The 13,235-nt window shown below is 35.3% G+C and overlaps 1 protein-coding gene across 3 annotated transcripts in view; it reads right to left on the minus strand.

Annotated features, from left to right (window-relative positions):
* Window positions 1-13,235, minus strand: part of SLC4A10 (solute carrier family 4 member 10) — a 208,257-nt gene that overhangs the window by 92,505 nt on the left and 102,517 nt on the right. For all 3 annotated transcript variants that reach the window (XM_068545005.1, XM_068545006.1, XM_068545004.1), the window contains 3 exons: window positions 12,815-12,902; window positions 8,513-8,659; window positions 254-354 (listed from right to left, as the gene is read on the minus strand). In XM_068545005.1, the coding sequence (XP_068401106.1) occupies window positions 254-354; window positions 8,513-8,659; window positions 12,815-12,902 (336 nt within the window). The remainder of the gene's footprint in view (window positions 1-253; window positions 355-8,512; window positions 8,660-12,814; window positions 12,903-13,235) is intronic.

Below are 13,235 nucleotides of genomic sequence, written 5' to 3' on the forward strand. Positions count from 1 at the left end.
GTGTTTTAATGCATAGCAATATGAAAGACTAGGTATATATTAAAATGGAATGGTGTATTCACTGTTCTGGTTTAATCATAATGACAATCATTAGTAACTACAGAGAAATCAAATTAATTGGCATATTCAACCCCCAAAGAGTAGGTATCCAAAGTATAAAAACAAATTAGTTCTCAAAACAGCAATTCCCAACACACAAAAAAGGTATATATCGTTTGGTCTTTGAAGTCCCATACGAGGGCTTTTCACTAACCTTCCAGTTCGCTGGAGTTCAGGTCCACTATGTCCTCCGTGGGGCTCGGCTTCCCCAGGAGCCGCTGTTCCATTTGGTACAGCAGGAATCTTCCTCTTCTCCTGCGGGAAGTTTTTTTGTTTTGTTTTTGTTTTTGAGTTTCAGGTGCTAGTTGTAAATAACAAAAACAATTTTTTTTCCCTTGAGGCAATATGCAGAGTGGCTAAGAACCCAGGCTCTGTTCCTTGTTTGCTATATGACCTCTAGAAAGTTATCTAGCCACCTAAAGCCTAAGTTCCCTTCTCCTTTTACTGGTGATAATAACAGTACCTATCAGTGTGGTTGAGAGAATGAAATAAGGTGATGAACATTAATTCATTCTTTCAACTAATATTTATTGAGTGCCTAGTGTGTGCCATTCATTTTTATGGGATGCTATCGATGTAAAGGTGAGCAAGAAAAAGTATTCTGTTAGTGGAGACAAACAATAAACCTACAATGTCAGGTAGAGATAGAGAGATACAAAGAAAATAAAGTAAGAGAAGGGGACAGAGTGAGACCAGGTTTAAGATAGGTCGAGGTGAAGAGGTGTTAGTGGTGTTATATCCCTAGCCTAGTTCAACTGTTCAAGAAGCATTAACTGTTATCATTAGCTATTTTTAAAATATATTTCCCTCTCTGATCCTGGCTCAGATCTTCCTACCCAAGCTTCTTTCCAACACAAAGCGATCCAAAAGACTATTGCAAAAGGAAGCTTCTAATTGAGCCCATGACAAATTAACTGAGGTTATGTAAGTGCTGTTTCCCCATAGGTCTATTCCGCCCACTTTTGTCAGTGACAGAGAGTTTAAAAAATCAGAAAATCCTACCTACTGGTGATCTTGGAGCACACCAATGTGTTCAAAAGTGCTTAAAAGGACAACACAAAAATTTTTAATGGTGAAATTAAACTTTTTACTTGACTGCCATTCCAAAATAGTGTAAACATGTAAACATGTTCTTTGTGTTTAGTGTAAACATGAACAAATGTGAATTATCAAATGATCTTATTACAATGGGACATTTAGATAAAATGGTGCAGATTTAAAACATGACAAAAAATCCATTTTGAAATGCACAAAATATAGGAAAGTTCATTGCTTAATATTTTACAATTTCCTGGGTATATAAATAGATACAATGAACTGAAGTTCAAAGATAAAAGGGAGTATGTCTGTCAACTGATGAAGGAGCTGCCTTTACATGTAAATTAACTATCATACATCAGTAAAGGGCTGTAACAGTGGCCCTCAGTACCCTCAATACCCAATAATCACCTAGGGAAAGATTTCTTAGCAAGCCTCAGAAGGCAAGTGATATTTGTTCTTCTGGGGAATTATCCCTGACTGCATAAATTAATTCATTGTTTTACAATGGGAAAAGCCATACACTGATAAGGCAAATGATAAGCCATGAAAGATACTCGTCATTCTAAAGTAACAATTTTCTCAAGGAGTGGTCATCTTCTAGTAAGGCAAAAAGGTTTTTGAAAAAAGAATTGTGTATGTATAGTACCAATGAATATTCTGAGGAAAATATAGGAAATTTTTGTTTGTTTGTTTTTCAGACTTTTTTTTTTTTTTTTTGCCAAGCCACGCAGCTTGCAGGATCTTAGTTCACTGACCAGGGATGGAACCCAGGCCATGGCAATGAACGCACCGAGTCCTAACCACTGGACTGCCAGGGAATTCCCCAGACATTTTAAGTAAAATCAATAGGTGAGTAGATATTTGACTAGGCAAATTAAACAATTTATTAATTCAGTCAACAAACACTTATTGGGAGCCAATTTGTGTCAGGTTCTAGGATGCACCACTGTATACCTGGGGACAAATCAGGCCTGTGGAGCTTATGTTCTAATGGGGAAGGCAAACAGTAAACAAATAAACATGTAAGTAAATTAATTCTATAGTGTGTTAAAAAGATTAAAAACCAAGGAGAGTTTGGGATTAAAATATACACACTACTATATATAAAATGGATAACCAACAAGGACCACTGTATAGTACAGGGAACTATACTCAATATCTTGTAATAACCTATAATGGAAAAAAATCTAAAAAAGAATATATATATGTGTGTGTATATATATATATAAATAACTGAATCACTTTGTTACACATCTGAAACTAACACAAGTTTGAAATCAACTATATTTCAATAAAAATTTAAAATAGGGCTTCCCTGGTGGTGCAGTGGTTAAGATTCCACCTGCCAATGCAGGGGACACAGTTTCAAGCCCTGGTCCGGGAAGATCCCGTATGCCACGCAGCAACTAAGCCCGTGCGCCACAACTACTGAGCCTGCGCTCTAGAGCCCGCGAGCCACAACTACTGAAGCCCGCGCGCCTAGAGCCCGTGCTCTGCAACAAGAGAAGCCACCGCAATGAGAAGCCCGCACACCGCGACAAAGAGCAGCCCCCGCTCGCCGCAACTAGAAAAAGCCTGAGTGCAGCAACAAAGACCCAACGCAGCCAAAAATAAATAAAAAATAAAAAATAAATAAATTTTTAAAAAAGATGTCTTTAAAAAAATTTTTTAAAATAAATAAGTAAATAAATAAATAAAATTTGTTTCCAAGTTTCTTCTGATATCTCCAACCTGAATTATTAGAAAGAAACGTTGAACAGATCTGCTTCTTCTTTTTGGGGATTGAGAGAGGTTTGATGGATTTAATAAGATCCCTGAGATGTCCATATTTATGTAGCATTATGTACATGCCAGATTCTAGAGAGAGAGATGATGTCAAATGTTTTTTTTTCAAATGCAGAATATATAATAAAGAAAAAATAAAGAAATAAAAACTATGGAAAAGTAAAAATTTAGAGCAGACTAAGGGGTGGTGTGAGGTATAGGGAGGAGGAACTGGCAATTATAAATAGAGTGTCATTTGAGAAAAACTTGTGGGAGTCAAGAGAATTAGCCATAGAATAACTGGGTAACATCCAGGCAAAGAACAGCCAGTGGGATAGACTTAAGGCAGGAGTGTGGCTGCAGGGCTTGAAGAACAAGGAGGCGGGAGGCCAAGGAGAGGAGTGAGCAAGAAAGAGACAGGAGACAACTGAGAGGTGAAGGGGAGCCAGACTCTATAGGTTTAGTAGAACGTGGTAAGTATTTGGCTTTTATTCTCAGTGAAATGAGGCGCTTTTGCAGGATTTTAAGGAAAGGAGTAGCATGACCTAACACTCTGGCTGCTGTGTTGAGAACAGATTCTAGCGGCCAAGGGTAGAAACAAGGAGACTGGTTAGGAGGCTATTTCAGTAATCCAGGAGAAAGATGATGGTAGCTTGAACTAGGGGGGTGGCAGTGGCAACATTGAGAAATGGTATAATTCTAGATAAATATTGAAGGCAATGCCAAGAGTATTTCCTGGCAGAATTGAAGTCAGGTATAAGAGAGAAGAATAAAAGTTTCTGGCTTGGTCAATTGAAGTATGGAGTTAACACTTACTGAGATGGGAAGGTACAGATGGAACAGATTTTGAGAAAAGATCAGAGTCTCTTATATTCTTCAGGAAACATTATATTGCCTTTTATAATATAAATGCAAAGGTGTATATAGGTAGAGAAATAATACAATCTATAATTCAGTTCCAACTTTGACATGTTGAATTTTAGATATCTAAAAGACACCCAAGTAGAGACACAAGATAGGCATTTGGATAAGTAACTTGCAAGTGCAAGGCGAAAAATAAATTTTGGAGAGGATTTAAAGCTATAAGATTGGATGATATTACCAAGAAAATGAGTGTAGAGGAGAGAAGACCACTAAGGACTGAGCCTTGCATCACTTCAATATAAAGAAATCAGAGAGAAGAGGCGGAACCAGCAAATGAAACTGAGGAATGACCAGTGAGATATAAAGAAAACCAAGAGTGTGGGGTTTGGGGAGCCAAAGAAAAGAAAATATATCAAGGAAAAGGGAGTCATCAATTCTGTCAAAGGCTGCTGATTGATAGGTTAAATAAAATATAGACTGAAAATTGACCTTGGAATTTAGCATTGTGGAGGTCTCTGGCGGCCTTCATGTAAGTAAATTTTAGTAAAGTGATGGGGGCAAATGCCTTATGGAGGTAGGTTTAAGAGAGAATTGAAGGATAAAAAGAGTGAAATCTTGCCATTTGCAACAACATGGATGGACCTAGAGGATATTATGGTAAGTGAAATAAGTCATACAAAGACAAATACTCATACAATCTCACTGATATGTGGAATTTAGAAAGCAAAGCAAACAAACAAACAAAACAAAAACAGACATAGATGCAGAGAACAAATGGGTGTTTGCCAGAGGGGAGGAGGTGTGGGGATGGGTGAAATAGGTGAAGGGAATTAAGAGGTACAAACTTCTAGTTAGAAAGTAAATAGGTCATGGGGATGTATTACACAGCATAAGAATGTTGTCAATAACACTGTAATAATTTTATATGGGACAGATAGTTATTACACTTACTGTGGTGATCACTTCGTAATATATTTAAATATCTAATCACTATGTTGTATGCCTGAAACTAACATAATATTGTACTTCAACTATATTTCAATTAAAAAATGAGAGAATTGGAGGAGAGGAATTGGAGGCAGATAGTACAGAGAACTCTTCTGTTGCATTGCATTATAGAAGGGAACAAAGAAATGGATGAGTAGCTGGCAGTGATAGTGGCATTGAGAATTCTTTTTTTAAGATTTACAAATTAACAATGTTGTTTGCTAATAAAAATGATACAATACAGAACAAAAGACCTGATGATATAGGGGAGAAAGAGGAGAATTGGGGAGTAATGTTTTTGAGTAGGTATGAAGAGATGGGATCTACTGCACAGATAGAAGGCTGACTTTGGATAATTCATCAATAGTAATATATGGGAAGGCAGAGAATGTAGGTGCTGGCAGTACAAAAATATGGTTTTGGGAATCTTCAGAAGTTCTCTTTTGATTATTTTAATTTTCTTAGGGAAGTAGGAAGCAAGTCAACATCTGAAAGTCAGAAAGCAGTGCTGAAGGTTTGAGGAGAGAAAACAGGTGTGAGACAGCCATGTAGAGAGAATGGATTGAACTTGGGAAGTCATGTAGAGAGAATGGATTGAACTTGGGAAGTAGAGTATAATGAACTTGTAATATAAAGGGCCTACCTGAGGTATGTGGTCATGAATTATATGAGATTAGTCAATGTAGCTGTATGTTTTCCTCAGCCACTCTCAGCTGCATCAACGGAGGTATAGACCAAAGAATTGAATTCACACAGTGTTGTGGTTTTGACAAGCAAGTAAATGGCATGAGAGAAAAGCAAGGAAGTTGAGGGTATACACAAGGGAGTGATTATAATGACTGACACAATGTTCTAACGAGTATTTTCAAGGGTATCCCTTGAGGTGACTGTTTATTCTTCTCTTAACTGAAAGTAAAAAGTATTAAAAAATACTGTGATTTGCACATTCTGGAAGAATAAAAACCATGGAGATTATCCCATGGAGGAAAATATTATTTGAATGACTAGGAAGTCAGAGTGCTTAATTTATTTCAATTCATTTTAATCAAAGAAAACATAGTTTCATAGTATCTATTATTCAATTCCAACATACATTTAAAAAATACTAATGTTGTAAAGAAACACGGAGTGTATCTAATTCAAGCTCATTATATAAAATTGTGTTGTCTAACATTATAGTAACTAACTACACGTGGCTATTTAAATTTAAGTTAATTAAAATTAAAAATTCAGTTCCTCAGTTGCAGTAGCCAAATTTCTAGTGCTCAACAGTGGCTTGGCTTATTAGATAGCACAGATATAGAACACTTCTATCATTGCAGAAAGTTCTGTTGGACACACTGATATAGAACACCAGTACAGAAAGGTTATGGCATCTGTTTAAGATCATACAAATAGATAATAGCAGAACCCAGGTGCCTTGATTCTTAATTCAATGTTCTTTCTACTACTGCCTCTCAATACCCAGAATCCAATAATTAATCCTGGTTTTAAAGTCTCATAAAATTAATTTTGAAAATACAAAGCTCCCATGCCTCCACCTGCCTCAGAAACATCATTTCTCAAAGGGAAGATGCTTTCAAAAATGCTTGACTTTAGGGCTTCCCTAGTGGTGCAGTGGTAAAGAATCCGCCTGCCAATGCAGGGGACAGGGGTTCAAGCCCTGGTCCGGGAAGATCCCACATGCCGCGGAGTGACTAAGCCCGTGCACCACAACTACTGAGCCTGAGAGCCACAACTACTGAGCCCATGTGCCACAACTACTGAAGTCCGTGTGTCTAGAGCCCATGCTCCGCAACAAGAGAAGCCACCACAATGAGAAGCTGGCGCACCGCAACAAAGAGTAGCCCCTGCTGGCCGCAACTAGAGAAAGCCCACACACAGCAATGAAGACCCAACACAGCCAAAAATAAATAAATAAATATTTTTAAAAATGCTTGACTTTAGTTTTAATGTTTGAAAAGCAAATTGGTGTTAACAAGTGACTTTTAAGGTCTCATATTCAACATATTAGTATTTTCACTAAATTTTTCCGAATAACATCAATTAAAGAGATTCTTTCTTATTACTTCAAGAAGCATTATACTGCCTTTGCTAATACTGTAAGTGCAAAGATGTATGCAAGTACAAAAATAAGACCATCTAAACCCTTAAAATTACTCTTTAAGCAACTTACTTTATTTTAGTAGTAGATCAACTGAAATGGTTAAGTAGTACACCTGCTCATTTACCCACCTCTGGCTAACCAGAAAAGCTTCTATGTCTAGAGCTGGGTCAATTAGGCCATCTGTTACTTCAACTAAGGCAGCACAGTCAACTACTAAGGCAGCTGGACTCCACAGGGACAAGAGCCAAAGGCAAGGCTTGGGTAGATGACAGCAGAGAGAGTTGGAGGAGGCAGATTCAATAGGAATAGAGATGGCAATATGAGTGGGCTTAAGACATTAGGCCACCACTCTCAACAAAGACATGCCTGCAATAAGAATCTCACCCCAAACAACAGCAATGGTCTTTATTTCTATCTTTCTGCATTGTATAACAAGTAAAATGCACATTAGATTTTTATAGGGAGAATTTTTACAATTTTCACACCATATGCCCACACAAAAGCAATAGAAACAAAAGAATTATTTTAAAAAATTCTTCAAATCATAAATGTGATTAGCAGTGACAGGGAGTTTTCCATGCAATATGACTAAACCATGCCTTTGAATTTTCCTAACACTTGCCAATTTCAAAGTGATGTATCAGAATATGGAAAGACAGTAATGAGCTTTTTCTCAAGCATATTTTCTATTTTTATTAAAATTTCAATTTTCCTCCAGTATAGTATGTTTTAAGGTGGGTCTAAAATCTTTCCAGGCACATGGGACTGTTATTTAGTAGAATATCATCAATACATCAAATCTGTGTTGAATAAGAAGAAGGAAGATTTTACAGCTTCATATCCCTGCCTTTTTAGAGATTTATTAGGTTCTGGTACCAATTCAAATGTAGTGGGAAATTTAACTCATTTCTGACACTATTTACCCAGAGATAGCATCGGATTCCACAGGTCGAGGGCTCAGTCCTGCAACACTGCCCACCAATCAGACCCCATTTCAGGTTGTTGCTGGTGCTTCCAATCAACTGGCTATAAATCTGAGGGTTCCCATGAACCCCTTCTCAGGTTCAACTAATTTGCTAGAGTGGCTCATAGAAGTCAGAGAAACATTTTATTTACTTGATCACCAGTTTTATTATAAAAGGATATAACTCAGGAACAGCCAGATGGAAGAGGTGCATAGGACAAGGCATGGGGAAAGGTCAAGGAACTTCCATACCCTCTCCAGGCACACCAATCTTCCCAATCTCCATGTGTTCACCAACCCAGAAGCTCTCTGAACCCTGTCCCTTTGGGGTTTTGTGGAGGCTTCATTACACAGGCATGATTGATTAAACCAATGGCCATTGGTGATTGAACTCAAACTCTAGCCCCTCTCACCTCCCTTGTGGTAACCTCCAGGGAGTAACCTCATTAACATAACAAAAGACATCTTTGTTGCTTTCATCACTTAGAAAATTCCAAGCATTTCAGGAGCTCTGTGTCAGAAATAGGGACAAAGACCAGATATATGTTTCATATTATAAATCACAATATCACAGAAGTTATAATTTAAATCATTTGAATCTTTGGATTGGTTATACTATTTTAGTACATATATTTAAAACACAACAAAATGATGGTAGTCTTAAGAGTATTTTCGTATATACATACCTGGGAAGGAACATTTTTGGGAGGCTCTATTCGAATGCTTGGATCCCATTCTCCAGGAGGGAGAACAGTAACCTGATCCAGAAATTCATCAATTCCTGATACCAAGTCATTACGATCTTTAGCTTTGTAAGCAACATCATGAAATACCTATAGAAGGAAAATAATCATTTATAGATAAAAAACAATTTTAAAATCTTAATGTGTTCTTTGTTTTCATCTCCCAGTTATCTCACATGTGATTATAACAATCTGAATAAGAAGCTCTAACTAAAGAAGTTTTTTGTGTAAAATATAGCTTAGTTTATTCTATGATTGCACACACTTATTTTTTCTTAGAATGCTAGGTGAATGTTGAAATTTCTGGTGGCAAGAGTAAGAGAAGGGAAAGGAGGATAGAAGGAGGCTCATTAAACTAGAATTAGTGATTCAAGTTTGGCAAACATTGTTTAAGTATGTGTAAATCAAACTTCCTGAAAGAAGCCCTTGCTTTAAAATAGAGATAAAAATTTATAGAATATATTAGAAATTTTAACAATATTTATACTGTGGCATAAACTAATGCTAACCATTGAATAAATTATGGACTAATCAATAAATGATAATAAGCCAAGTAATTATCTATATAAAAGTGATATTGGATCTTTACTCACATCCCACACAAAAAGTAATTCTAGGTATTAAAAACTTAAATATGAGAGTTAAAGTATTAAACTCATTGGACAGAATATAGAAGGATATATTTGTTACCTCAGGGTAAGCAATAATACAAACCTCAAAGATTTAGTGTCAAAACAAAGCACATAATTTTTGCTGTTCTTCAAGGGAAAAAAAAAACAGGTGTTCAATAATGTCAAATGCCAGTAAGAGATCAAGTGACATGAGTACTGAACACAGGATAGTATATTTCGTAAATGGTGACCTTACAGAAAGCAGTTTCAGTAGAGTGGTAGTGACAAAAATCATACTGTAACACACTGAGATAAATGAAGTTATGATATTCAGGACAAAGTAGAGATCAGTCTTTCAAAACTCTTGAGATTCAGATTCATTCAACCTTTCAGTGGTACATGCCATGTTAAGGAGTAAGAAATTTTAAGGATGGGAAAAACCTGGACTTTTATTTCATATGTATTTCTTAAGTAGCTACTATATGTTGGGCATGTTTGCTAATTGAACAGAACAAGTCAGTGTTGACTTAAGAGCTAGGTGATAGAGAAAATTGTTGGTGCAAAAATCCAAAACAAGAAAAAGAAAAATAATCCCTTTTTTTTGTTTTTGCTTTGGCTTTTGTTTTTATAAAACTATGTTATTTATGTTAATATACAATGACTTTACTATTGTTATTTTAAAATAAATTCACAAATACACTTAAAAATTCTCAGTTTTAAGTTCTCTTATGATAAATATCAGCATACTTATCTATATAAACAAAAGCTCTTTGGAATGCTTAATAATTTTTGAGACTATAAAAGGATTAATAAATTGGTAGTAGCGCCAATAAACAAAATCATATGATTTATTTCTAGTAATGCTCAACAGGAAGGAAGAAAATAGATTAGACTGACTCAAGATAAGGTGTTGCTAGGATGACTAGCACATTCAGTCATTAACTCGTTTAAAAAAAAATTGACTGAACCCTGACTGAGGGCCAGACACTACGTTAAGTTTGAAGATACAAAAGGAAAAGACAGTCTATCTACAAGAAGTTCCTGGTACAGAGAGGAAAAGAACAAACAGAGCTTAGTCAACAAATATTTATTTGAGCACCGGACAAAATCAGGGAACAAAAATGAATATTAAGTGGTAACTGCTCTCATGGAATTTACAGCTTAATAGTGCAATACAATTCACCATTTTCTTAACTAAACTGTAAGAATCAACATATTGAATTTTATTCTTAATGAGTATAACTGGTCAATGTATTTCAAAGCAATTAGATAAGCAGAACACTTTCTCCACCTGGGCTTTGAACAATAAAAACTTTTTTTCTCTTTTAAAAGTATTTAAACATTTTTTAAAATATTCAATGAATGTACTATCATAATTTAAATGTCCTATTATAATTAACAGCTCTCATTTTTGGAGTAACTTTCTGGCTGAGTTTCTGCTTCTCTATCCCACTGCTCACAGAGAGTTAAACAAATTGCCCCAAAGCTAAGCTCTAAACTTTCAAGTCTAAAGGATTCATGTTTGAGTCTTCATTCAAGAGCTGATGCTTGTTCTCAAATTAGGTCATTCTCATTTACCAAGGAAATAGATGCAAGTCCTTTCTCTGCTCTCATTCTAAATCTAAAATTTTAAAACCATGCATGTTTCTCTGTTCTACGTCTACTTGATTAGTCAAAAACTTTGGAATTGACTTTTTTCTCTTGAGAAAATCTTGACTCCTAATTGGGGAAAGGAAGTATTAGGAAGAGAGAAAACTTGAGTATTTATGCACAATATGCTCCTCTCACCACATAAGATGTCCCATGCCCCAGAGATATCTCAATGTAATATCTTAATGTCTTAGATGTGGAAACATAATATACCATGAAACATATGTGCATGAAAGTGACAGTAGTTAAATTATGACAGTGTCATTTATTTTTCAATACTGTAAAAATTGCAGAATATTAATCAATATGGAAACACTAAAAGTAAAAATACTGTCAGTGCCTTCTCACAGAGAGTTCTACTAGAACAGGTTTGTGGAACTCATGAAGCCTTTTTGTCACTCTCCTGTCTTCTCCCAGATTTCCTCAACAGAATATGTTACTCTTTATAGTAGGCTAAGTAGTGTCTTCTCAAAATATATGTCCACCTGAACCTCAGAAAGTGATCTTATTTGGAATAAGGGTCTTCGCAGATGTAATTAAGGATCTCAAGATGAGATCATCCTGGATTAGGGTGGGCCCTACATCTAATGACATGTGTCCTTATAAAAGACATAAGAGACAGAAAAGGAGAAGACACACAGAAACAAAGGGGAGAAGGCCATGTGAAGACAAAGGCAGAGATTGGAATTTTGCTGCCACAAGCCATGGAATGACAGGAGCCACCAGAAGCTGGAGAGACAGGGAAAGACTCTCCCCTAGAGGCTCCAGAGAGAATGTAGCCCTGCTGACATTTTGACTTCAGACTTCTGAAATACCCCCAAAATATGAAAAAATAAATTACTTTTGTTCTAATTACCCAGTTTGTGGTAATTTTTTATGCATAGGAAACTAATACACTTATTAAGTTGGTTCTTTCTGAAACAGATGAAAAAAATGTTTTTCTTCTAGCTTTTGGTTTCCTATGTGTAAATATCAATAACTAATTCATATAAAACCAATAAACATAATTTGAACAGATATAATAGAAGAATTTATATTGAATCCCAAACACAAGTTCAAATTTTCAGATTTCATAAAACTAGGAAAAGTTATATGTAATACTAATTAGCTCTTTTCAAAGATTTCAAGTATCAGAAGCCACATATTTCAATAAATAAATTATTAAATTATTTGGATGATATTCTAGAAATACATAATCTCTTTGTTATTTACTACTGAATTTTGAATTTATGTCCCTTCTGTGATTTTTTGCATATGCTCTTCTTTTACAATAAAAACAATAAAATAATAAAAACAGATTTTCATAACGTGCTGTAGAATCCAAGAAACCAGTTATATGATACTACTTTTTATGTTTATTTTTATGATCTTACATTTTTGTGACATATAGCTCTTTGAGAAGCTGATGAAAGCTTTTTCCAGTCCAAGAAAACTACACACAAATTTTTGTACATAGAAAAATTTGTGGGCTGTATCAGAGATCACAGGCCTCTTGAAATCTTCAGCTCCTCTAATGGTTAAAAGACTCCCAGGTTAAGAACATCTATATTTAGGCAATTATAAAGAGAGTTGATAGACGTTGCATGGCTTTTGGTGTCATGTATACTATTCAGATAAACTGACATTTTTTTTTTTTTTGAGACCTTAAAATTATTTTGCCCCAAACAAGACCTGCAGTGATATTTGCAATGGTGATCACTTTGGCAACACATATGCTACAAGGGGAATATTAATAAATACATTGTAAATGTCACTAAATAACAAATTTTCTTTAGAGTATGAGGTTTTAAAATGTTCATGTGTGTGAATTTATTACCCCTTTTGAACAAATTTTTCCAAAGGAAATTTTATAGTACAAGCATTTAAAAGAAGGGGAATTCTATACAGAGAAATCTGATTCACAGCAAACTGTCATGAATACAGAACTCCAAAAGTTAGGTGTACCTAGTAAAGGGAAATGTTCCCAATGAACTTGAATAAATACCTCATCTGTCATTAGGGTTGCAATTGATCTGCCAATCTCATGGTACTGTTGCCCCTTTCCCATGGGTCCCAGAAGAATGAACAAAAATCTGTAATTAAGAAGAAAAAAACACAAATGTTTCAAGGTAGAAATAAAAAATAATTTTAGTAGTACAGAATCACTCATCTCAAAGGAATAACTGAAGATAGGGATTTCGATGTAAAATAGTTCCATATTTTTCCACAGGTTTTGAAATATTTTATGATGTTTCAAAATGACTCATGCTTGAGATCCTTGAGCAATTGGAATCGTGGTTATTTTGCTCTGTTTCCTTCATTTAGTTACCTATCGTGCCCACACAGTTGTTAGTGTGAATTTTTAGGATTCTATAATCCATAGAGGAGAAAGCTGAGAAAAGTAAAATCTGATTAAACCTTTCTGA

Source organism: Eschrichtius robustus, chromosome 5 (genome assembly GCF_028021215.1).
Source record: "Eschrichtius robustus isolate mEscRob2 chromosome 5, mEscRob2.pri, whole genome shotgun sequence".
In the NCBI taxonomy this organism is placed as follows: Eukaryota; Metazoa; Chordata; class Mammalia; order Artiodactyla; family Eschrichtiidae; genus Eschrichtius; species Eschrichtius robustus.